General features: G+C 44.5%; 1 protein-coding gene across 2 annotated transcripts in view; it reads left to right on the top strand.

Annotated features, from left to right (window-relative positions):
- The window catches only part of NDRG2 (NDRG family member 2), a 171,889-nt gene that overhangs the window by 38,003 nt on the left and 109,419 nt on the right, over nt 1–24,467 (top strand). For both annotated transcript variants that reach the window (XM_085600840.1, XM_085600832.1), the window contains exon 2: nt 14,316–14,392. In XM_085600840.1, the coding sequence (XP_085456966.1) occupies nt 14,330–14,392 (63 nt within the window). In that variant the 5' untranslated portion in view covers nt 14,316–14,329. The remainder of the gene's footprint in view (nt 1–14,315; nt 14,393–24,467) is intronic.

Genomic DNA, 24,467 nt, shown 5'->3' with positions numbered 1-24,467 from the left:
TCTCTTTCTTGAAAACGTCTTGCTTAATCGTGAGTTGAATAACTGTAATTGCACCCCTTTAATATACCTCTTTACTGCAGCGCCGGCTCCTCCCTTATGGTGGGGGAGCGTCGCCACGCCGGCTGCGATCGAGGCAGGCACACACATTAATAAAATGGTAATAAAAACCGTTTTATTTTGGTCATAGGCTCGCACTGTTGTAGTGCGAGGGCAGGGGCCAGGGCTGCTTCGTGCAAGTGTACTATTACTGCAGCCCCAGTCAATGGGCACGTCAGATTGGCCTTGTACAACTGGCCGATCTGACATGCGCAATCCAGCCTCCACATTCCCAGTGCTGAGAAGCCGCTGAGGGATTGCAGCCTAAGGCCCTCTGGCGCAAAATGAGTGCTGGGTTAGCCTGCCACAACCAATCCTTAACTTACTCAGCAGCTCCAGGATTGGTTGGAATCGGGTTGCACAAGGGAGGAAGTTACTGTCTGCTGGAGTCACTGCCGTGGACAGATAGCCAAGACGTGGCACAGTGCATCATTAATGGTGAGGTTTTTTTGGGGCCTCGCACCCCACCATATTTTAATATTGCCGGCTGACACTGCTTTTCAGTTTAGAGGCTCCCTGTCTGAAATCTTGCCATGGTCAACTCACCTTTTCATCCTTCGGGATCAAGATCTTTCCATTTAATTGATGACATCTTTAATCCACGTATTATATTTCGGTGTGCCCCAAAATACGTTCTCTAATAAACTCTCTGTAACCTCTTTTAAGAGTGCTGTGTTTCTAAATGAAACCGCTTTTCCAAGATGAATAGCGGCTTGTTGGAGCTGTAGTCCTTCACCACAGGGGGACGGAACCAACCCGTGGATTGCCGGGTATATTCGTCCTGGCCTGTGGGGAAGGGCAGCCGGTGTGCCCCGGTAGCTGCGGTGTCTCGCATGACACTGGCTGGGAGGAAGTGCGTCACTCCGCATGGGGCCTTGGATCTTCCGTCCTCCCCCCTGATTGGAGAGGGCACCTGTCAGCTACTGAGAGACAGGCGCCAGCACACAGGTATGACCAGTCTGGTTGGATGTGATGCAGTGTATGTTTAGCCATGGTGGCCAGATTAACGCAATCGGAAACTGATTTGTGTAATGTTTGTTCTGCTAGTTTTTTTGGACTAATCCAGAAAAAAAGCTATGTATTAAACAGCAGGTGGCTGTGATTTATAGCAATTGTAAGACCTAAGAATGCAACACTTCATACACCCTATATAGAGTGACGCTAGGGGTCCTAACCAGATGAACTCTACACTACCTTGTATTATGACGTTTCCTGAAAAAACGACTAGTGTAAATGGAAAATATTCAAATGCTGACAGAAAAAAACGATGGCAAAGGCCTGGAAGAGATCACAGCTTGCACTGGTTATATGTAAGGCAGCCCCTTTGATCCACGAGTCACTGTGCGGACTGCAGACACACTTGAATAAACTATTCAATCTCTACTCGCCAGCCAGAAGTCTGAGTTCAGCTGACCGAGGCTTTCTGAGGAAGACCAAATACAACAAAGCCTCAGCGGGGGGAGATCTGTGGCTGCTCTGGGAGCCGGAGTCTGGACTGGCTCCCCCGAGATTACAACTAAGAGCCAGCCGCACACGGTTCCATAAACACGGTCTTCTGCACGTGAAACCGCGCCAGAATAGAAACTACCCCTGCCAGCGAAGTCTGCATCAGTTGTGCGGTAGTAAAACACCAGGAAGGGCATAAGTGCTGTGCAAGCCTCGTAAACCTATAGGAGAGGCTTTAATAACACTGCAGAAACCTGTAGCATAAAAAAATTCTTAACAGCTTCTGAAGAGTTCGTTTGCAAGTAAACCTTATCCTGTGGGAGAACGAAGGCAGGATTGGAAGTTTTATTGAAACGGTTAGTGATGAGGGTGGAGGTATTGATCATTGAATGGCAGGTGGTGGGAATGGGGGATTCAAGGCCCATGGAAAGAGAGATTTCCTATGAGTTTGCTTTTCCTCCGCAGAAGAGCCATGTGAAAGTGAGTAACTTCAGACTTTTGAGCTGGTTTCAGTGTCCAGGTTCAGTATTCGGGATTTAAAATTCTTATTTAGGCTGATTATGTGTTCGGTTTAAATATTTAAAATAAAAATAAAAAAACGACTGGTCCGTGCCATATGGACTGATAATCAGATAGTGCTTTAAACTCTTCCCAAATCATGTTTCTTTTTGTTAGGAGTGAAAAGGAATGGTTTAGGCGAATGTTGTACTCATTACTACCAAATGTAGGGTTCTTGTAGTAGAGGCGGATCTACAGTGCACCAGCATAGGGCTTTTGATTTGCTGCAGAACCGGAGTCCAGCTTAAAGGCTTCCTGTGGAGTGCCGTTATCACTGCTTGACAGTGTTTGTCATTATAGCTGATGCTGGATAAAGCTGGCATTCAGACACCCTTCTTTAGGATAAGCCAACACTTGGGTTGCCATAAAGTGTAGTCTTCAGAGTGCTGAAACTAAGAAAATACGGGGATATGATCTAAAGCAGGGGTTGCACCGACTCTCCAACGTTTATCTGGCGGATTTAAGGATCACTGGTTTGAAGGTCCATATCCTCACCACCCTCCCCCTTTGTATTGCTCCAAAACACAAATAAACCCTACATGGTGATTCCAAATTGAAAACCTCCAAAACTTTATAAAGACCAATAGAAGTGATATCTGCCGGTCGTGAATGTAAGAAATTTCTATAGGAGAAAGCATTCCCTCTAAATGTAGAATTGATGATTGACTCCTGGAGGAAATCAAGATCCAGATTAATCCAGGGTTATAGAGTTCACGCACCAGCACCTGGAAGCATAATGGTTAAAATTATTTTTGTATTCATAATATTCAGTTATCAACAATAGGCATGTCTAGCATTGACTATGCAATGACGACCGTCAACTTGTGCTGTAAGTAGCGTGCAGCAGTGGGAAGTGTACTAACGCACAACAGGTTTTGCAGGTTGGGGCACAATTTGCGGGTCAGTCGCAGAATAGCTAGTTTCATTGTTGCAGCTAGTAGCTCTAGGAAATGCATTTCAGCGACATCCATTATCGCAATCTCACTTTTCCACGCATCTCTCTGGGCAGCATTAAGATAGTACGAGAAAGCATTTGTATTTCTATTTCATTTCATTGGGTCCTTTGTGACTTACGGTTGGTGTGTAAGATTCTTACTCTGATTTCTTATATCCTTGCCCAGTTATTCACATCCTTAATGCACCACTTATTCATCAGGGGTATTGGGCTCATTAAGCTTACGTCAGTCCTCCTTTCAACCAGTAATAATGTAAGCAATGGAGCTCTTTTGTACTTATGTTCGTAGCTTGGAATGGGAATGGGCCCAAAATGTGTGCATTTGGAGGCAGTTTCTTGTTTTACTGACATCTTGTGGGCATGTCCAAGTCCCATGTAAGAAAGTCACCTCATCCGAAAATATCCCCTCCAAAGGCTACAGACTTCAAACTCTGCTTTGCCTGCAGGAAGCGGGTGTTTGTCACGCATCCACATGACACCCGTCTTTTTGTGCTTTACAGCATAGATTCTAGTGGACAAACCGACCACCATGTAGTACCTCAGTGAAAAGAGTGAGGTTGCTTATGTTATGTCAGATGATGCTAAGCCTCTGAAATGGCTGGACTTTAAGGGATTCCCAGAACAGTATGTCACCTTGCAGGCTCCCTCAGACCAGGGCAAAGAGATAAAGCAGACTCCAACTGGTCAACTACAAGTGGCGTCTTCATCCGGAGGTATCTCAAAGCATGTTCGCCTGGTGGTGATTGCCTTGGGTAAATCTCTTCGACATGGCCGAGAATACTCAATACCATGCTTTTTGTGCTCTGAATTTTCCCCTTCAAGTCTTGTTATGAGGCATGTTCCATAGTACTTTGGTCTCCTCAGTATGTTTCTACTTCTGCTTCTGAGTTCAGAAGGGAGTCTAGGTGGTCTAGGCCCAGTTGCTATTTATAATCAAGGACTTGCCTAGGAGGGTTTTGAGCTCCAAACTGCATTCTCTCTTGGCTGCCTCTTTGGGATAACCTACTATCCCAACCACAGGACAAAGGTCTTCATTCGAACCACCAAAACCAACACCTCCACGATTGGAGATTGAGTGGAATCAGCCGATAGATTTTGACTTGGTTGCAAAAGAAGTAGTGGATATGATTTTGGCCGCACGTCGCTCATCCACTAAGTTAGTCTATTCCTGCTGCTTCTAAAACTTTGTGGCCTGGCCTGCCTCGAAGACCTTTGGGTCGTTCCACTTTAGGTTAAGCTTTGTACTATTCTGCTTTTATTGCTGCAAGGTCGCGCTGTAGCCTTCATTAAAGGATACTTATCTGCCCTTTTAGCCTTGGTCCTTTTTCAAAGTAAATATGTGCTGAAAGTGGACTTTAGAACCAGACTAAGAAGTGAAAACTTACTGCATTTGATTTTTAGAAACCAACCTTCAAATGTCAGCAGGAGAACTCTTCAGAAATGCTAACATTTTTTACTGGTCTCTATGATGTGAGATCTGCTGTTAAAATAGAAATTTGTTTAATGCTTTTATCCCCGATGAGAACGTCCACTCGTGTTTCCTACGGAGATGTGGCTCCTCAGAGAGTGACCCTGTACTTGAAGACCTTGTTCTTTAGGATGCAAAATCATGTGTACTGATCACCTAGAAGGAAGTGGGGGTAGAGTCACTGCTATTAAGGATACATTGAATTTTAATGCCCCCTTTATCCCCCAATCTGTGGAGCCGAAACTCCTTTACTACCTCTTAATGAAAACTACTGAATACTTTTTAATCTATTATTCCCTTTCCTTGTCATTTTTTGTGCGGTTAGGCGAGCAACTAATACAAATTCAGTCCGCATTTGATAGACTCCCAGTAATAGGATTTTTTAAACATTAGGGCAGAACTGCCTACAATCCTCACCCTGAGGAGATTTTTAAGCTATTCCATCTTTTAAACTCCACATGCTGTAGGCCACGCACGTGCATCAGTGGGCACCTACTAGGTTTGAGCTTTGCAGGCAACAAACAGCCTCATGAATTGTACAACCTCCATGGAAATTCCCTAGTCAGGCCACAGGCTTAACTTTTACAATTAAAGATTTTTGTTATCAAAAGTAAAATTGCTAATAAAAAAACGCAGTAAGACTTGAACAAGGGCTAAAATTCCACCAAATGCTATCAACTTAAAACTAGGGGAATGATAGAACGCTTGTACCAGCCTCCATGATCACTCTGAGCCCACAGTACTAGTAGATTCTTCCTATATGAAATTGAACAGTAGCGTTAATGAGCTTCGAGCCATAAAAAAACGAATCTAATGCATGCTGATTGCAAATGTTACCTGTGTTAAAGCAAGAAAAACTATTACTGAAAAAACGTTGAAACCTGTGGGCTATGGGCTAGAAAATACTCAACTAATGAAGGGAATAATATCAGACGTGTGTGTATGTATATGTGTGTATGTGTGTGTGTGTATATATATAATATATATATATATATATATATATATATAATTATAATATGCACCATCATATTCCCAAAAAATCCTTAAAGTCCCTAACATCTCTTAAATTTAAAAAAAAAACGGTCTCTTACTATCAGCTCTGCCAACAATTCACCACTTTTGAAAAAGTACATCTTACATGCTTGTCGCCAATTTACCCAGCTTCTTTTAGGATAAAATCGATGATATCAGGGAAAAGTTAAATAGCATGCAATTTGAATTACTGACATATATGGCTGCACTCTGCAGCTCACATTTTTTAACCAATTATCTATTAAAGAATGTGAGAGCCTGACTAAAACTAGTTGACGCTCTGGATCTCCAGATTATCCCATCCCAGGCTTTTTTATGAAGCAAATTAAGCACAAAAGCCCAATTACCAGTGAAATAATTAATTCCTCTTTCCCTAGGGGAGAGGGTGCCAGGTAGGTACAAATGTGCCATTACATGTCTGCTACTTCATAGAAAAATCTCTGGACCTATTTCTTTATTGCCTTACCTGTACAAACTTTTAGAAAAAGTCCTCTCCCACCTACGACTTTTTGTTGAAACCTTTGAATTCACCCCCCCCCCCCCCCCATCCCCTCGTGCAAGTAGGCTTCAGACCGAGAAGGAGCACAGAACTTGTAGTTTCTATGACTGATGAGCTTCGGATGGTGGTTGGCGAAATTATGAGGGGTTCCTAATCCTCAAATCCTCAACACACTCCCCATTACTTTTCAATCTTTAGCTATGCATTTTTGTTCATCTGCTTCACTGTTTTTAAATAGCAACCTATTATGCAGTTATTTTTAAAGTTGTTGCTGGTTCCAGTGGCCAAGAAGTTATCCTCCATTTGAAAGTACCCGAAAATTGATGACTTGAATTTTTTAAAGGCTTAACCCATGGAAAACAGATAATCTCCCAGTCTTCAAATAATTGGGAAAATGCATTCTAACCTCTGTCGATGGGCAATTGCCCCACACAAGCAGTTCATAATTAAGGCAATATCTAATATTCCCCACTGTCCAGGGAATTGCATCAGTTATGACATCCTGCCTTTATCACCTCTGAGTTTTGAAAGCATATTCCTTCTTCTTAGCCTTCTGTCACAAAGCTGATTACCAGCACCTACAGCCAAACCAGGCCTGACTTTGGCATCACTATTTATTTTGGTCTTTTGAAGAAAATGTATACCTTGTCTATGACATGTTTCAAATTATATTATTAGGATGTCATTTCATTAAAAAAAATTGACCATGTCTGACTGCATCAAACCACTTCAGTGGCTTAAAGAGTTAAATTGAAATCTGCGTTCCTGCTCCCCAAAATGTACTATTGAAATAGTCCTAATTCTTTTCCCCCCAAAATGTCGAACATACCTAACCACCCTTCATTTTGTCTCGCATCTCAAAAGTGCTGCAACACGCTTGTGGATATGGGGTGGCAGAACCTTAGCGGTCCTTGTTCCGTAATTCTGTAACAATTTGCTTCTACCCATGATGGTAGAACCGAACCTCTTAAAATGCAGAAAGCTACTTAAAAAGTGCCTGTTCGCTCAATAGGCTGCCGCTGCCACCAACTAATTTCGACATTGTTTCTAGACACTTTGTAGCGTGACCGAAGTTCACTGCACAGTTGCGCTATACAATTAAATACCAAAAATTACAAATATCCTAACCCATCCAGTTTTTAGGTAGCTCATGGTAAATCATTCGAACTGGAATTCAGCTCCTGTCGCGGTTTACAAGTTCCACAAGTTGGAATTCTTCTCTAAAGATCAGGGTCATGGAGAGAGACCCTTCTAACTTGTATCCAGTCGAATATAAGGGACCCGTATCTTTATTCTACCCAAATTGTGCCACATGTTTAAGAAATAGGAAAGATGATCCTTATTCTCAAACTCGAATGCAGTTGAAGACATTGTACATCTTATATTATTTTCTAAGGTTTTGCGTAGCTCGTGCCGTTGACCTCTGCCCTGTTTTATATGTACTCTAAAAGTCCCTCTGGTATTGCATCTGGTATTAAAAGGCTGTGTTTAATATTTTATGTAAAGCGCTTGGAGATGTTTGGAAATATGAGTATGAATAATGTATGTACCCCTAATATTGATTTGATTTCACGATGCCTGTGCTCTTAGGGAAAACATAGTGTTGCATTCGAATTTTATTAAAGGGCCAGACGACTTAATGGAAATAACATTTTCATTTGATGCTGAAATAAATAGTCAACTGTCACTTTAATAGAGCAGGGCAAGCTTCAGTCAAATGAACAGCACACACTTTGCTCACAGAACAAGGGCAGCTTTACAGAGCAGGGCCCATTTGACTGACGAAAACAAGACCAGCGCATCTCCTGCTGAGCACAATTAACTTCACACGCAGAGCAGGACCAGATTTATTTATGCACAAAGAGCGGATGTAGTTTGAATAGTGAACACATAATAGTGCCAGTCTCCTTGGCTAATTGCAGATGCAGAGAAAAGGTCTATTGCACCAGACAAATCCTTTCCTGGTGCACTGTTGGCATATGTATCATATTGGGCAGGTATGGACCAGGACTCTGAGAACTCCACCTCCCAGGAACCCCTGGTCTTCATATGAGCATGTCCCCTTGTCATACGGTTCCTATGAATCAAGTATGACCACACCCAGACAACATAAACGTCAAAATATGGGGACTGAGTCCATCCAGAGTATGTTGGTCCAGTTCCTAGCTAGCTAACCGCGCCCCCTCTGAACACCTAACTGTAACAGGGTACCGGATGATATCTGAAACCTCAGCACATAACCATTATAATTCCCCAAGGAAATGGTGGAAACAGATCCACCCTTACGTTGTTACTTATGCATGCCCAGAGGGAGACGCACACAATGTATGAATTGACTTTTCAAACATTTCTTAAAGCAATTGTATGCCAGTGTTTTTAATAATCGAATAAAGCTTATTTTGAATTTGTATGCCAGTGTATTAGGAAAAAAAGGCGACAGTTAATAGCAGGAGGCAACAAAGCATTGTTACCAGCATTACAAGAATGGTGACGATAAACAATTCTACCATTATGACAGTATTGTGTGATTATATGATCATATGGCAATGCATATATTTATACTCCTACCTACACTATAGGGCATAGAGAAAGTACCCATTAGCCGATCTCATTGGACAACCAAATGCCACATACCGGTGTGTGATGTATCCGGAAACCAGTAGTGTATAAATCAGGCCGCCGTCCTTTGCAGGATAGAGATTGAAATGAGCAGTACTGCATAGGAGTCACAGCGTCCAGGATAATCCATAGAATGTCTCCTATGGTGCATATAGCGCGGAGGTGCTTTATATAATGAAACCACTGTTTCAATCGCAGTGTCCGAGCTGCAGCGATCATGTGTATGTTTGTCTTTGTGACTCCGAGTAGTCTCCAGCCGGACAACCAAAAACAAGGGTATCGTTCTCAATGTTCCTAGCCTTGGACGGAGTGTACTAGGCAGCTGCATAATATGCCTACCGAGAAATGTGCTGCCTTCAGAACCATTTCCAAGTATGCTATCATGTACGCGCAAAGCATGTATAAAGTTACCTTTTAGAAAAGCTGTCCAATGTAAACATGTAACTAAAAGGGTGATTTGTGATCGGGCTTGCAACACCCTGTCCTTGGTTGACATCCACTCTGACATTCCCTGCTCCTTCCGTTTAAACTCCATTTTGAAAAAGCACACATTTCAAGGTGGAGGCTGCACTATCGATGTGCACGAAGTCACTTGTCTAAAGGCTCTGCCCCAGAAATGGGGCAAGGTAATGATATGGAGGGTTTGGTAAGGCCTGTAGACACAAGATGGTGGGTCAGTGGACGGCAGCCCCCTTGGACCTGGCCCCGCTACTTTGCATCTGGTGCCAGTGTCGAGTTGTTTGAGCCTGCCAGGGCTGGAGGTGACTGGCTCGTGCCACCCACAAAAGGGGACGCGAGGGCAGGCGCAATCTCTTTGCCTGCCATTCACCTTACTGAGCTGCTTCCTTCAGCCCTGCAATCGTTGGCCTCCACAGAGGCTGTTTCAAGGAATTGCACCAGGGGACCAAGTTATAGCCCAGTGCTCCGCCCATCTGTCCAGCGGGTGCTGGGAGTATCCCACCAGGGTATTTTCCTCTAGCATATGAAGTAGAACCTTGTTTCGCATAAGAGCGGACTTCTTTTGTTCCCATGTTTGAGTTTTTTTCCACAGGTTTTTAACACATGAGGCTTCTTCTGCAGGTGGGGCGTGCTTTAGGGTCCTGAGAGATTAGGGGTGCCGGGGTAACAATGGAGGAGTCAAACCATGGGTTGACAAGTGTTTTGATGCATGGAAGGGACTCAATGGGATGTCATTTGATAAGACTATTATGTATTTGGGTCGAAAAAATATTTTGTACAAATGTGTTAATATTTCCTATGTGTATGATTTATATGCTGTGTGATAATGAATTTGGCCTGAAGTTTTTCTGTAACAAGTTAGGTCTGTGGCTGCTACTCACTGACTTTGTGGGTGCCTGTGGGAAACCAGATCCGAGGCACTCAACATGCCCCCTCTAGATGAGCTGCCCAGCCCAGATACACAGTGTGGGATACCTTCGCTACATACACACACAAGCTTAGACTATTTTCCAATGCCTGTCTTATGTAAATAGTAGATGACGGTCTTTCTTCTATGTGTAAATATAAGGAAAACTGCCCTTTGACAACACATCAGCATGTCCGGCCGTAGTCTTTCAATTATGGCTTTAGTGAGCTCCTAAAACAAAAAGGGGACTGTTACGGTAAAGGAAAGATTCCTTTTTTGCATTTCCTTAAAAAGTGAATACAATAAAAAGCAACGTGCGCAGGGGAAGTATTGCCTTAACTATGGAATTATTAAAAGGAAAATAATGTTGTGCTCAGGCCAAAACGCTGTCTGAATATATATAAAAAAAAAAATGGTTTTGTGCAAAACTTTAAATCACTAACATAAGGGTGAATCCGACACTCGACACAGCCCTACTGTTCAGGTGTGCAGGGCTGCCCCTGTTGTTAATGACTACTGTGTAATATGACTGAAGTTCTGACACACTTTGTGCTGGTAAATACTGTTACCACCAACACAAGTGACCTCGCTTTAGATTCCCAAGAGTGAATACTTTTTTATAAATCTGTTATTTTTTAATAGACTTCTCCATTATTTAATAATGTTTGATATTGGAATTTTGTACAAAAGTGTATCAATTTACACATTTCACAGCTGTCTGACTTGCTAAAAATATCTTGGACATTCGAGAAGCTTCCCTCAGAATGCGTTGTGCCCATTGCTGACCATTGGCTTTATGGTTTGTAACTCTCACTTGCTTGCTTTCCATTTGGTGGCATTATTTGTTTTATTTAGACTGTCCAGCTTCAGTTTGTCCCTCCTGTGGAGCAGAGCTCGTTTACAAGGGCCACTTGTATTTGTCCACCAGGCGTTTAGATCTTGTTCTCAGCTTCTCACGTTTGCTGTACATTCAGAGACAGAGGTCAAATGCCAGGCTCTGTTTTCTGAGGGAGCTTGGTGTTTAATTTTCTTTCTCTGAGTTAGTGAGAAGATTTTTGTGACAATCATGCTGGGTACTGGGGGTGTGCGGGAGGAAGGCTGTATGATATTTTTTTTTCTAGCACACAACAAAATGTAAATGTCTGTAAATTAACTGTGCAGATATTTAAAAATCTATCCGAATTACGTAAGCACAATGAAGCACATTTTTGGGTAATTCTGAAATGTGGTGGAAACAAATATTTTAATACGATCAAAACAAATCAATACACTAGGTGATGACATTTCCACACATTATCATTAATTTGCTGTATAGTTTGCAGCAGTAAAACTATGTCTGATACGGTAATGGTCATTTCAATTGAAAATGTATTGTCTGTAATGGCTGTGTGCTACCACACTATGCAGACTCTACTTTCTTCTCTGCACCACTCCAACCCACCTCACACCACTCTACACCACTCTTCTCTATGCTTACTGTACTCGACACAGTCCTATTCTAAACCAATGCACTCTACACCACTTCAACTAGGCCACTCTATGCAACTCTGTGCCACTCTACGACACTACACTATACCACTCCACTCTACGACACTTCTCCACTCTACGACACTACACCACTCTGTGCCACTCCACTCTGAAATTAACCGCTCTATGCCACTTCAGTCTACGATTCTACACTGCTTTATGCCACTCCAATGTACGAATCTACACCGCTCTATGCCACTCCATGCTACAACACTACACCGCTATACACCACTCCACTGCTTTATTCCCCCCCACGACAATCTACTCCACTCTACGCCACGACAATCTATGCCACTCTTCTACGACGCTCTGCACCTCTCTTCTCTGACACTTTACTCCATTCAACTCCCTTTACGCCACTCCGTTACTTTACTCCATTCTATGTCACTCTATTCTATGCCACTTCACACCTCTCCACTCTACTCAACTCTATTCCACACTGGCACTCCATACCACACCACTCTGGCACTCTACTCTACTCGATGCCCTTCCACTCTATTCTCCCTCCACCCCTCCTCCATGACACTCCACTCCACTCCACTCTATTCCATGCCACTCTCCTTTACGCCACTAACTTTAAGCTATACCAAACAGTATCCGCTGGTGAATAACATGGCAAAAACACTCTGGCATAGCCAATATCTCTTGCATAGGCAAAACCTATCGGCTCTGCCACAATGTTTAGTTTAGTCTTGGGGGAGGGGGGGGGGGTCAGTGTGAGTTTGTGTGTCAGTGTGTGTCAGTCTGTGTGTGTATGTCTCTGTGTCTGTGTGTCAGTGATCCAACTGACCGATCCTTGAACACAAGCCAGTAGACACAGTTCAGAAATGTTGCTTTCATCCTCGTTAAAAACGGCTTTGTATTTTTCCCAGCCACGTAAAAATAGGTGGGCATGAAAGTGTCCTAAGGCATATCTAAGAGCTGTTGGTTGCGGGTGGTGCATCTCATTTTCTCAGATGTGTTTTAGGAATTGCATCGTTTCGAAAGAAAGGATTCCGGAACCTCTTTTCTTTCGTACAATATAATCTGTGGTAACAAATTTGTGTTTGTAGCATGGTTTAAGAAGAAAACTCGTGCTTAATTGGTAAATACGTAACAGAGGGAAAATGACAAGTGCTCTTTCAAATACAAAATGTTATTTAAATTAGAATAAAAATTAGAAAATAAATTTACTGATTTATTATTCATTTGTTTAAAGAAATGTTCAATTTTTTGTAGAAATGCACTGTCCTATCATCTTTCCTGATGATAGTCCACTAACTGCATGTCTTAAAGGGTTTAAATAAATAAAAATACCATTGGCAACTCTACCAACAGTTTTTTTTTTTTTAAATATATAAATATACCACTTTTTGGACGCAGAATCTTTTGTTCGTGGTAAAAAGGAAAATGACAGTTCTTTGGTACTTTCATTTATCAAGCACACGCCCTTTGTGTTATATTTTTGGAACAGAGTAGAATTTCTCAAATCTTTGGTGTCATTTTGATGACCATGCACAAAGTTGTCTTAGTATTTGCCGCCCCACCCTCTACCCCTTTTCCTCGCCTGGGCTGCCGTAAGAGTCTTGTGTCCCCCATAATAGGCAGCCCTAAACGATGAAGGTTCTTTTTTATGAGATAGGCCATTGGGTTATTGTGCCTGCTGCGGAGATTCACAGACAGCCTGCTGGTCTGGTGCTCTCAGATCCTATTGGGCTTACTCCACTGATCGCCATTTCACAGCTGATGATACGAGGCCTTCTGAGCAGGTTGTATCACTGCTTGTTACTTGCAGCGCTCAGAAGCAGCTAGTCGTTGGCAGTAAACAATATACAAATAACAATCATTAATGTCTTCTGCTGGAGCCTAACACGATTAAGCACGTAAGAGTTTGTTCCAGGAAATCCAAGTCAATCAAAGATATCAAAAGACGTCATGCAATCTAATTTCCCCATGATAAATGCAGGAAATGGAAAATAAAGAATTATTACTTCTGTTTCAGGGCATGAAAACCACAGATACATAAATCTTTAATTTCTTTCAGATCGTCAAATTGTTAAATCCAGTTTTGGGGGAAAAAAAAGCATTTATTTGATTTCTGGGCACTGACATCCACCCGCTCTTTCATAAAAGGGTTTACTGTCCCGGGTTTGGCCAGTGTGGCTTCCTTCTCTGTCTGTAATAATAAATTTCAGTGGGCCGAATAGGAGCTTTGCCACCAAAAAGTCCATCTCTCCATCATCCAGCTGTCAAGTGTTGGGAGATGTGCTCCTGGGTTACATGGAGACTGGCTGATACTGCAGGAGGCAGATACTCGTGGAGGCCAGTAGGCCTCAGTGTGGAGGCTGCTGATGGAGTAGGACTGTTGAAAGTAGGGGCGATTGCAACCTATCTGGAGACATTGTTGGCGCATGTGAATGGAGGCTGGTATTCAGCGAGAGGTGGCCGGGGGGGGGGGGACAGGACGGTGACATTGAGTGGTCCCAAGGGAAAGTGGAAGCCATTAATGGTGGCTGGTGCTGCAGGAGGAAAAGCAGTGGAGATGCTGTATTTTCCAGGTTGAGTTGCTACAGACTAAGATATGGCGGTGGTGCTATCTCTGACTGAGGTTGAAAGCTTCAAGTACTGTCTGTATGAAAATTTGCATATCGGTGTTGTGAACAATGGTTCGTTCTGCTGTTCTTATTTTTCAGTCTCTTTCACATCCTTCTGTTGCTAATACCTGCCCTGGCTCTGACATAGTCTGATATGTCTTCTCTTGTCTCCATAGGGTCCAGGGCCGTCATGGCTGAGCTCCAGGAAGTGCAGATCATGGAGGACAAGCCGCTGCTGCAGGACCCGCTGAAGGTGAGCGGCCACTGGCGGCCTACAGACCAAATGAACTATGAAGTGATGCTCTATTACCTTTAAATAACATGTTCGTCAAGATGGAACCAGAGAAGAGCGAAGAGTGCTCTGGTCCCAAGATACAACTGACTAGAAGAGTCTTCAAAGCACGGCAAAAGGCCAGATGCTCCGGGCTAGCCTGAATAGCAGCTGTTAGGGCATTGTAAATGGACAGACCCAACACCACAAAACTGCGACCCTCATCCAATACTTGGCACCTTGAAGTTAGCTAGTGTTGTAAGATCTGCCAACCGAGAACAAAGATCCCAACTCTGGCCGCACTGAAAATCCTCGTAAATGTGCCACCGTCCTTATTTTCCATGTTCTTCCGCGTGTGTTGTGATTTCTTGCTCCTGGCTCTTGGTCTGCATGTCTGCTTAAGCTTCACCAACTAACGCAATTCAAGGTTCTTCTCCAGCCATTGCTTGGATGACACCTGGTGTGCACATTAGGTGGAAATAAATATGTGGCAGATGCCGGATTTGCTAGCTTATTTTGCTCTGATTGATGCATCCTGAATAGGACAGTGCTTGTGAATTGCCACACAAAGACTTTTTAGGAAAAGTGTTGACCTGGTGCATTTTAAAGACATTTGGGGCATTTTGGCCAATATTGCATGAGGAGACCACTTTATGGAGCACTTAGAAATTTTAAGGAACATTTTGGGCAAATGGTGGCTGTTAAAATCTATTGAGGGTGCAGCATTGGTAAAAATTGGACATTATTTTAATTGATCTGTAGAGTGGAGTTTAAACCACATTTACCCTTCATTCGAAAATGAGGATGCAATAAAGTCCATTCTAAAGAGGGAGTGAGTTTGTTGGAGCCATAATCGGTGACAGTCGCCACTGTCCATACAGATAAACAGCTTGTTGCAGTGAAAAGTCCCCTGCATGGCTGTGGAGAGTGTGCCACCCTACCGTATGTTCACTCGGTGGCTTCTTCATTTGTGCCCCAGTAATCCCCACAATCATTTCAGCTTGCTTGAAAGCCTCTCTGTTAAAATGGATTAAGACCTGCAAAGCGGTGCTCTAAGGTCAAGGGGCACTTTGCATGCAGAATTCTTTAAGAGAGCACCTGTTCACCTCTCTCACCAGGCTTTGCTGGACTGGCAGTGTGAGTGTTGGTGAAGGGACTCTTTACTACCGGTCTCCTTTAGGGGGAGATGTGTACTGGTTTTCTCTGTTTCTGCCAGTCTCTGTTAACTGAGACTTTAGCTTCCGTGGTTGTGTACTTTTAGACAGACAGACAGAGAATATGCGTGCCTGTATATAATATACACATCAACTGCTGTGTGTTGAGTATACAGGCTTTGTATGTACTGCAGAGTTCACAGTGCAATCTGTTTAGATCCCACATGAGTAAGGAAACTAGAATGGTTGGTGCCCGGAGCCTGCCCTTTGTGCAGCCCCTTCTCCCCCAATTCCCTCGCCCCTTCGTGGTCAGGCTGCTGTTTTCGCATGGGTATGGTGTCGGAGCCTGAACCTTTCTGCCAGAGCAGCCTCCCCTCCACCTGCCTGATCTGCATCGACAAGAGATGGTGTCTGCTGTCGGGCACAGTGCGCCGCTCTACTTGGGCTGGATGGACAGTCCCAAGAGAGACTCCCATTGATAATGGCTTTAGCTAATCATGCAGTGACCATGTGAGATTTGATGGGAGCCCCTCTCCCTACATTTTGAACAATAAAAGAGAACAGATTGGTTCAGTGTGATGATGAAAGCTGACCAGCTTGACCAGTGCTTATTTCGAAGGTCCCCCCCCCCCCCCCTGACCAGTGCGGCGGACGTGGATGGAGTCTGAGGGACCGAGTGTCTGACCGCTGCCCTCACTTTCAGACTAGTACCAGGTCTGGGAAAGATGACTTTGCTAGGAGAACAACTCTGGCTGCTGCGAGAGAAGACTCTCGAATGTGTTTACTCAGGAAAGTCTGCCTGGAGGAAGGAGACCAAAAGCACGGGTGCCTCTGAGGATCTGTGTGCCGCTATCGTGGGATCTGCTTCACTTTTGGGTCATAAAGTCACGCAGCAGCTGTGCACAAGGAGAAGCTACAGCATCTATCTTAATTTCTCAGGGGGCATGTTGTTGCCTTCTGTGTTAGTGGGTGAGCCTATTTTTACTGTGGTCGTACTGCAGAGTTGCCTGTATGTGTGGCCTTCAGTTGCAGCCATAGAGTCTTGGGGACAGTCTAGCCCCATAAGCCCCTATCCTTGACTTGTGGCTGTCAGAGAGGTAGCTGGAAGTGAGTCCAATGAGTCTGTAGTGGCAAACAAGTTTCCAGTCTGCTGCATTGTTGTGGACATACAAACATGGCGCTCCTAGTCCATTTTGTAAGGAATGTCCTGTCCACAGCTTGCTTGTGGTCAGTTTCTGTTTCAAATATAACTACGACTGGTGGTTTTTAAGACACAGCACTTTAAATTCGTTTTGTACATTTTTTGCCTAACACCGAGAATTCCAGTGCACTGGACCCAGCGGTGACCCTGCCCCATAGCCTTGGACTGAGGGGCAGGACCACAGGTGGGAGGTTTTATAGTATGTGCATTTAAATCCTGTAAACCTCACAACCCTTTGAACAGGTGCACAAATCTCTGCTATGTAAACAAGGACACTCTTTCGTTTGATGTCACCACCAGGACTGGTGACTGCTGCACTGTAGCCAGTGAGGCGTGGAGATTTTGCAGTGCGCTCCTGCCTATGTTTGCCTATGCTTGTGAGCATCCACCGTGAGCTGCTCCGTTGAAGACCTGAAGCATTTCTGCAGCCTGGGCCTGACTTCTGTGTCTGTGAAGTGGGTCTGCTTCTGTGCCTGTGAAGTGGGTCTGCTTCTGTGCCTGTGAAGTGGGTCTGCTTCTGTGCCTGTGAAGTGGGTCTGCTTCTGTGCCTGTGAAGTGGGTCTGCTTGCGAGCCTGTGAAGGGGGTCTGCTTGCGAGCCTGTGAAGGGGGTCTGCTTGCGAGCCTGTGAAGGGGGTCTGCTTGCGAGCCTGTGAAGGGGGTCTGCTTGCGAGCCTGTGAAGGGGGTCTGCTTGCGAGCCTGTGAAGGGGGTCTGCTTGCGAGCCTGTGAAGGGGGTCTGCTTGCGAGCCTGTGAAGGGGGTCTGCTTGCGAGCCTGTGAAGCGGGTCTGCTTGCGAGCCTGTGAAGCGGGTCTGCTTGCGAGCCTGTGAAGCGGGTCTGCTTGCGCGCCTGTGAAGCGGGTCTGCTTGCGCGCCTGTGAAGCGGGTCTGCTTGCGCGCCTGTGAAGCGGGTCTGCTTGCGCGCCTGTGAAGCGGGTCTGCTTGCGAGCCTGTGAAGCGGGTCTGCTTGCGAGCCTGTGAAGCGGGTCTGCTTGCGAGCCTGTGAAGTGGGTCTGCTTGCGAGCCTGTGAAGTAGGTCTGCTTGCGCGCCTGTGAAGCGGGTCTGCTTCTGCGCCTGTGAAGTGGGTCTGCTTCTGTGCTTGTGAAGTCGTGAACTGATCTAACACCTTTTATACACTTGATTTTGGCAAGCAGCATTAATGTTTTGCGAAACTGTGGTGCTGAGCGAGTTATTGCTAGAGGACTATTTGGACTGATCTCTGGCTGACGGGGAGCGAGAGAGATCAGGTGACGTTGTGTATCCTTATTTTATGCGCAGTATCTAGTTTCTGTATTGAAGTATTTTTCTTTCTATAAAAATCCGGGACATACTGGACCTTCTTTTGATATTGTGTTTTACTGTGTTCTGGGGGTTCGATTGCCTCCTGGAATGAGGCTGGGACGGCTCTGCCTTGCTCTCCTGAGCGTCAAGTGCATCTGGTATCCAGCTTGGGGTCTGGTAGTATTGGGGACGCATGACCTTGGGGTTACCTGCGAATGCCCTGCACCACCCAAACAAGGGCTGCATTTCACTTGTACTACCAGCCGCCTCTGTTGTAGCACATCCTTGCTACAACCATAGTCAAATGCCATGACGTATGTACTTCAGCCACGCGCCTAGTGTCTATACTGGGCACAGAGACCGCAAACCAGAGCGCTTACTATGTCAAATGGTCAAACATAATACCACATATAAGCACATTCACCACTGAGGCTGTAATATTTAAAGTTTCATTGTCGTTCACCAACATGCAGACGTCACAGCGTGTACCCGAAATGTAGCTTAGATGACCTATTAAAACTGAAACCTGCCCTAACTAAGCTGGATTATTAGAATGGCTGGCTCATCTCATCCAAGCTGCTTTTAGTATTGTTTGGGATTCAACAGACTACCTCTCAGGACGCATGGTTTTGCAAGATCTGGACAGCTCGCCTTGGCAGAGGGAACTTCACGCGGACTAGTCCAAAAGCTCCGCGGCTCTGTTGAAGGTTCTCCTCCGGGCAGCACCCAGATCAGTAAAAGGAACCAAAGAGGCGACCACCGAGCGCCCCTGCTCGCCACAGGCGGCTAGGAAGCCCCGCAAGTCCGCCATCGGGCTTCTTGCACGACTGCGATGACGAATCCACAATGCAAGTTACAGACCATTCTGGAAATTTCGAAAAAAGGGTCTGTAAACCAGACCTCTTTGTGTTACACGTTTACACTATGGAATCCTGAGATGAACAATGTAAGATTTGCCACTAGATTGTTAATCTTGATATGTGCATTAAAAAAAACATATGTTTAAAATGTTAATCAGCCTAATCCACTAGCTCTCAGGTGCTCTTGAAATAGGTATTTACCTAGTTTTCACGATGCCTCTTACATATGCATTACCAGTTCCCACAATCCCACAGTCGTGCAGGCACTAGACCAATTTCCTTCATAATGCTGCAGTACACATATCTGCGAGCGGTATTGGGCCACACAAATGTACATCATAGAAAGCACAGCCCAGTTTACAGAGTGCACCAGCAATACACACACTTACCCCGTTCCTGCAGGGAACATGGCAAGAGTATGCATAGCAGGTGCATCTCTTCCACTCCAGGCGTCTGCACCAGGGGTCTCCAACCAGTGGAACGTGAGCTACCAGTAGCTAGCTCGCAGCCTTGGGTTAATTCTTAGGTCTCGCTGGCTATCGCGTAAGCGATCGCTCAGCGAGACTCTAGTAAAGGGGCTCCCAAAAGTGCTCCCAAAAGCGGATTGCATGGCGAGCACGCGCACAATCACGTGCATCGTGCCGCCATGCAATCTGTTTGGCATCCTACTTCAAAGGGTCCGCTCCCCCGCCTGGAATGCGCTCCCCCGCCAAGCACGCGCGCCATGCTCCGCCGGGCTTGTCTTGCTTTATTTGCTACCAGATTGTCCCCCTCTTTGGACTGAGCTCGGCGCTGGTGGTCACAAGTTTAATGACTGCCTGGGGCAAAGTCACAAGTCCGACTAGTTTTCTTCTGAGGACCGGGATCAGATGGTGAGTCACTTGTGTGAATTGTGCAAGGTATATCTCACTATTAAATAACATTGGCACATTGATGGGAAGCTGCCTGTCAAGCCGTCCTGAAGGATTCCTTTTTTCTGCGCGTTGCCGGCCTTAACGAAGATGTACGTAGCCCATACTGTCAGTCAGAGAGTCAAAATGGGAAAGCGCCACCATGAAGCAGACACTTTTCTCCAATTTAAAAGCACCACCCTGGTCTGGGCTGTAAATATCAAACACCGCGATCGTAGAGCGTGGAAGAAAATCGTACACGCTAACTGCAGTGGAAACGATACACACATAATCCACACAGACCACAGGATCCAGCTATTTCCTGAATTCTGGATTTTTAGGTTATGACGCTATTGAGCACAGTTGCACAGTGCCACCCTTATACCAGCGAACAAGCTCCGCTCTTACCTCTTGCATAGCGCCACACGGATATTGGTAAACACGAGGCACCTCTTACCACTAACAGTGCCCCTTGCCACAGAAACAATGTGCAACCCCACTGTTAGACCCCTGCTGTAATTATTTGACGGACAAAAAATGATGGAGTGGAATGCTGTCAGTGGATTTCCCAGTAGTTAAAAATCATTAATTCGGGCCTTTCCAGCCATCATTTTTTCGCTGTCTCGTTGACATCTTTGTATACCTTGCAGGGCTGACTCAGCTGTTCATCATTTCAAGGAAAATACGAGTACCATTGTATTGATTCTTATTACGTGTTACTCAGTCGCTAAGGACGGCTCACTTTGTGCTGTGGTGAGTGTGACCGGCATCCCTCTTACCAAAAGGCCCTGGATGTGTATTTTTTCCTGTGAATGTATCTTTTCTGAGAGGTTATAAATAACATCCCGAAAGCCATTGGATAAAAACAGTAGCTCACGTTTTTCCATTTGCAGTTTTGCATTAATATTGATACATTTAGAGACACAGGCAGGGCCCAGCTATGTTTAGCCCAAGGCTTTGGGTGGACTGCCTTGGGATCTGCTGTGTCAGCTTAGAGAAGTGAGGCTGCTGCAGGCACAGTAGGCGCAGGTCTGCGAGCTGCAGGTCCAGGGTCCCTCCTTCCTTGCTTGTTCCCTTTCTCTCCCCTACCCATTGTTTGCGTCTCACCCCCTCCCCACACTCCCCCTTCAGCTCTGTATCTTTTATTGCTTGAGCCTGGACTATTTTAGGTCTTGCCTCAGCCAGCGCATGCGCTGCTCTGGTGAGACTTTTAGTATGTGGGCTTTAAAAAGCCGACCACAGCTTTTTGTGTGGCCTAGAGCATGCGGTTACGCGCACAGGCGCCATCTGGCTTTCCTCTCAGGGCCTTTAGCCGTCGCTCTTCCAGGCGCACGCGCACCACTCGCAGGCACATCTCCTGCTCCCCCTCTCACCTCCTACTCCCCCTCTCAGTTAACAGTTAACTTTTGCGGCCGCAGGGCCGCGCTTGTTTATTTTTTTTTTACTTTCAGCGCGAGGCACGAACGCTTGTTTTATTTACTTTAACTGTTATGCTCGTGGCGCTCAGGTTTTCAGTGTCTACTAAAGAAACTTACCCATATTTCTTCTTTCCCCTCTCACCTACCACTTCTCTGTGTTGCTGCCCGCCGTCACTTCTCTGCAGCTTGAGCTTAGATTTAGGATTTCTTAAATTTATTTCCCATGTTTTGCTCGAGTCGCTTCCTTCCTGCTCCCACCCAGCACTTTTGCCTTGCTGCCCCACCCCACACCCCTACCTACCGTCTCAGCTTGTTTAAAGACTAGGCTCCTTTCAGCATTTTATTGATTTAAAATGTTTTGCTTGTATGTTTGACACCTAAGTATTATGTTTCACAAACCATTGTCACCACATCTTGCCGGTAACGTATGCCTTTATTCCACCTACTACTTTTCCATGTTGCTGCCCGCTGTCGCTTCTCTGCTGCTCGCACTTTGATTCAGGATTTCTTTCATTAATTTTAAATGTTTTGCTCCAGACGCTTCCTTTCTCAATCTCACCCAGCACTTCTCTGTCTTGCTACCCTGCCCCACACCCCTCCCCACCGTCTCCGCTTGTTTGAAGAGTAGGCAGGCTCCTTCCCGCATTTTACTTAAACAGTTTTGCTCCTATGTTTGATACCCAAGTATTGTTTTTTCCAATCTATTGTCACCACATCCTGCCAGGAACGTATGCCTTCATTTTATCTGCCTCAGGAGATGAGACATAAATTATGCACATGTTTAATTCAAATATTTGATATACACTTTAATGTCTTCTTTCATTGTTCGGTTAGCAGCAGCTCACAAAGAAAGCAACTCCACAAATATATGCCCTCTATTTATGCACAACGCAGGTTAAGCACAGGAGATGCAGGGCAGATTCCTCCGCACTGCTTGAAAATGTGCCTTTTCCATGCTCTTTTCTGTAGCTGTTATTACACTTTCAATTGCTGACACCCAGAACATTCCTGCACATACACAGCATTTGATTCATCCTCCGAGCACTCGCTGCACAGTGCACTCCATTTCATTCCTCGCCGTCAATATCTAAGTTTTAACCTCTTCAGTGCCCATGACGAGATAGTCTCGTCATGGAGCACGGTCGCGCTGTGCCCATGACGAGACTATCTCGTCATGAACCCCACCCACTAATAAAACGCCCGGCACAGGAGGGGGAAAGGGCGTGGCACAGAAGGGGTTAAATAAGAAATAGTGGTGCTGAATAACATCGATGGACTTTTTTTGTTTTTACAAATGCTGTGTGTGGAATTTGTGGTTTTCTTTGAATGTTTCTAACCTTTTGAATGGACGCTAGTTGCGAATTGAAGAGAGAAGTATCTGTGTTCTGCTTTTTCAGTTAAATCAATATGTGGAACTGGATACATTTAAGTTTACTTTATGTGGTACCTCTTATGAAATTATTTTATGGATTTGTAAACCTTTTAAATGATGTGCTGAATGAAATGTGCGGATATTATACATAACTTGAAGGTATATGAGTTACTGTAAAGCTAACTATGTAATAACATTTTTTACCAATTAGAAAAAGGCATTTCCTGCATGACAAATCACTAATTCACACAAGTGCACATAATACAATGAATGGTCTGTCTCCAAGAAATCAAATTAAGAAGATGACTTCATGTGCTTTTTGCTAATATTGCACAGAATATTTAATTTCCAGAATGTTAGCATATAAACCTCTTCCAAAGCAGGTAAAAAACATCAGGGTCAGGACTCAGGACTGATTTGCATATGGCTGGGTTCAAACAGGAACGGCACGGTGAGCAAAAAAACGATGGATTTAGGCCCAGATCTCTGTACTGGGGTGAATGTATGACATTGTTCTGCATTCTTTCCATCAACTGTTGTTTTTGCAAAAAACATCTCCTACCTTACTCCAAGGTACAGTCTTCTGCTTTATAAACATGAGTGTGGAGTAAATAGTGTTGAGGGCACCTCTCCCTTTCCTTACTGTAGGAATGCTACCTGGGGAGTGGATTTTCCAAGCGGTATCTAAGTTGGGAGTCAGCATATTACTTCCTAAAACGGTCCATCATTTATAAAGGTCAGAGGAGAAAAATCTGCAAGGAAAATCTCTTGGAGAAAAGAGAGTTTTAACAATGCCCTCTTTAGGGTTCTTGCCCTACTGTAGTGCAAGCCATTTATCTGCAAAGGCAAGTGACAGTCTGGGCTCTTGTTTTCTTGGAAGTGCTCTCATGGACAATAAGTTGCACTTAGCTGCTTAACTAGTGCATCAAAGCAAGTTCTCAGCGTATGTTTATTGGGGTTGCCGTACAGCTAAACAACCCCCATTAATCGGTGTCTCACCATTTCAGAGCACGTACACGCTGGTGAGGTGTTCATACAGAACCGCTGAGATCATATTCTTTACAAACTTTACTCTTTCTATGCGTGTTTTCTATTTACCGAGAACAAAGGAAAATTACCATGGGAATTAACTTGGGTCCCTCTGTATGTTAAGTACCTCAAAGCGTTTAAGATTTTACTTGATTTCCTAACAACATCATCAGTATAATCATGAGATCAGAAGTCCAGACTTTTCTGACCTAGAAACACCTATTCTCACTGGGAAAATGAGTACTTTTGAGTTGTTTAATGTTTTCTGAGGCAAGCATGCATTCCTGATTCCTGAAGCAAGCATGTATTCCTGAATCAGACTGCATGACCCAGTGTGTAGTAATTGTAAAGCTTCAAACCCTGGTGGCACAGCACCCCTTCTCACTCTTTCTATAGATTGCTCTCATTTTGCTGATATCTATGTGTCTCCCCTCTTAACTTTCCCTCTGTCATAACTTTTTTCTCCTGTCTTTCTACTTTTCAATTCTAACATTACCTAACCTTTTTGTTCTCAAGCGTTGTCTTTTTATATTGACAAACATCAGTTCACATTTTGTTTCTCAGTCAGTTTCACTTTCTCCCCTTCACTCATTTGCTTTTTCTCCCTGCTTTCTGTGTATTTTCCTCTCATTCACCCTTTCCTGTATATTCATTTCTCTTCATTTTGCAATACTTCCATCACCCTTTCTCTTATTCATCTTCCTCTCCTCTGTTTATCTCTTTCCAATCTTCCTCTCATTATTTCCCCTCTCCTCTTTTTAATTTCCTCTTTGTTGCTCTTTTTTCTCTCAGTCGCTAGTCTTCTGCCTCGTCTCTTTCTCTGTCTGACCATCACCTAGGCACTCATCCTCAA

This window comes from Triturus cristatus, chromosome 1_2, assembly GCF_964204655.1.
Source record: "Triturus cristatus chromosome 1_2, aTriCri1.1, whole genome shotgun sequence".
Classification (NCBI taxonomy): Eukaryota; Metazoa; Chordata; class Amphibia; order Caudata; family Salamandridae; genus Triturus; species Triturus cristatus.
The sequence above is the reverse complement of the archived record's forward strand: the minus strand, read 5'-3'. Positions and strand labels throughout refer to the sequence as shown.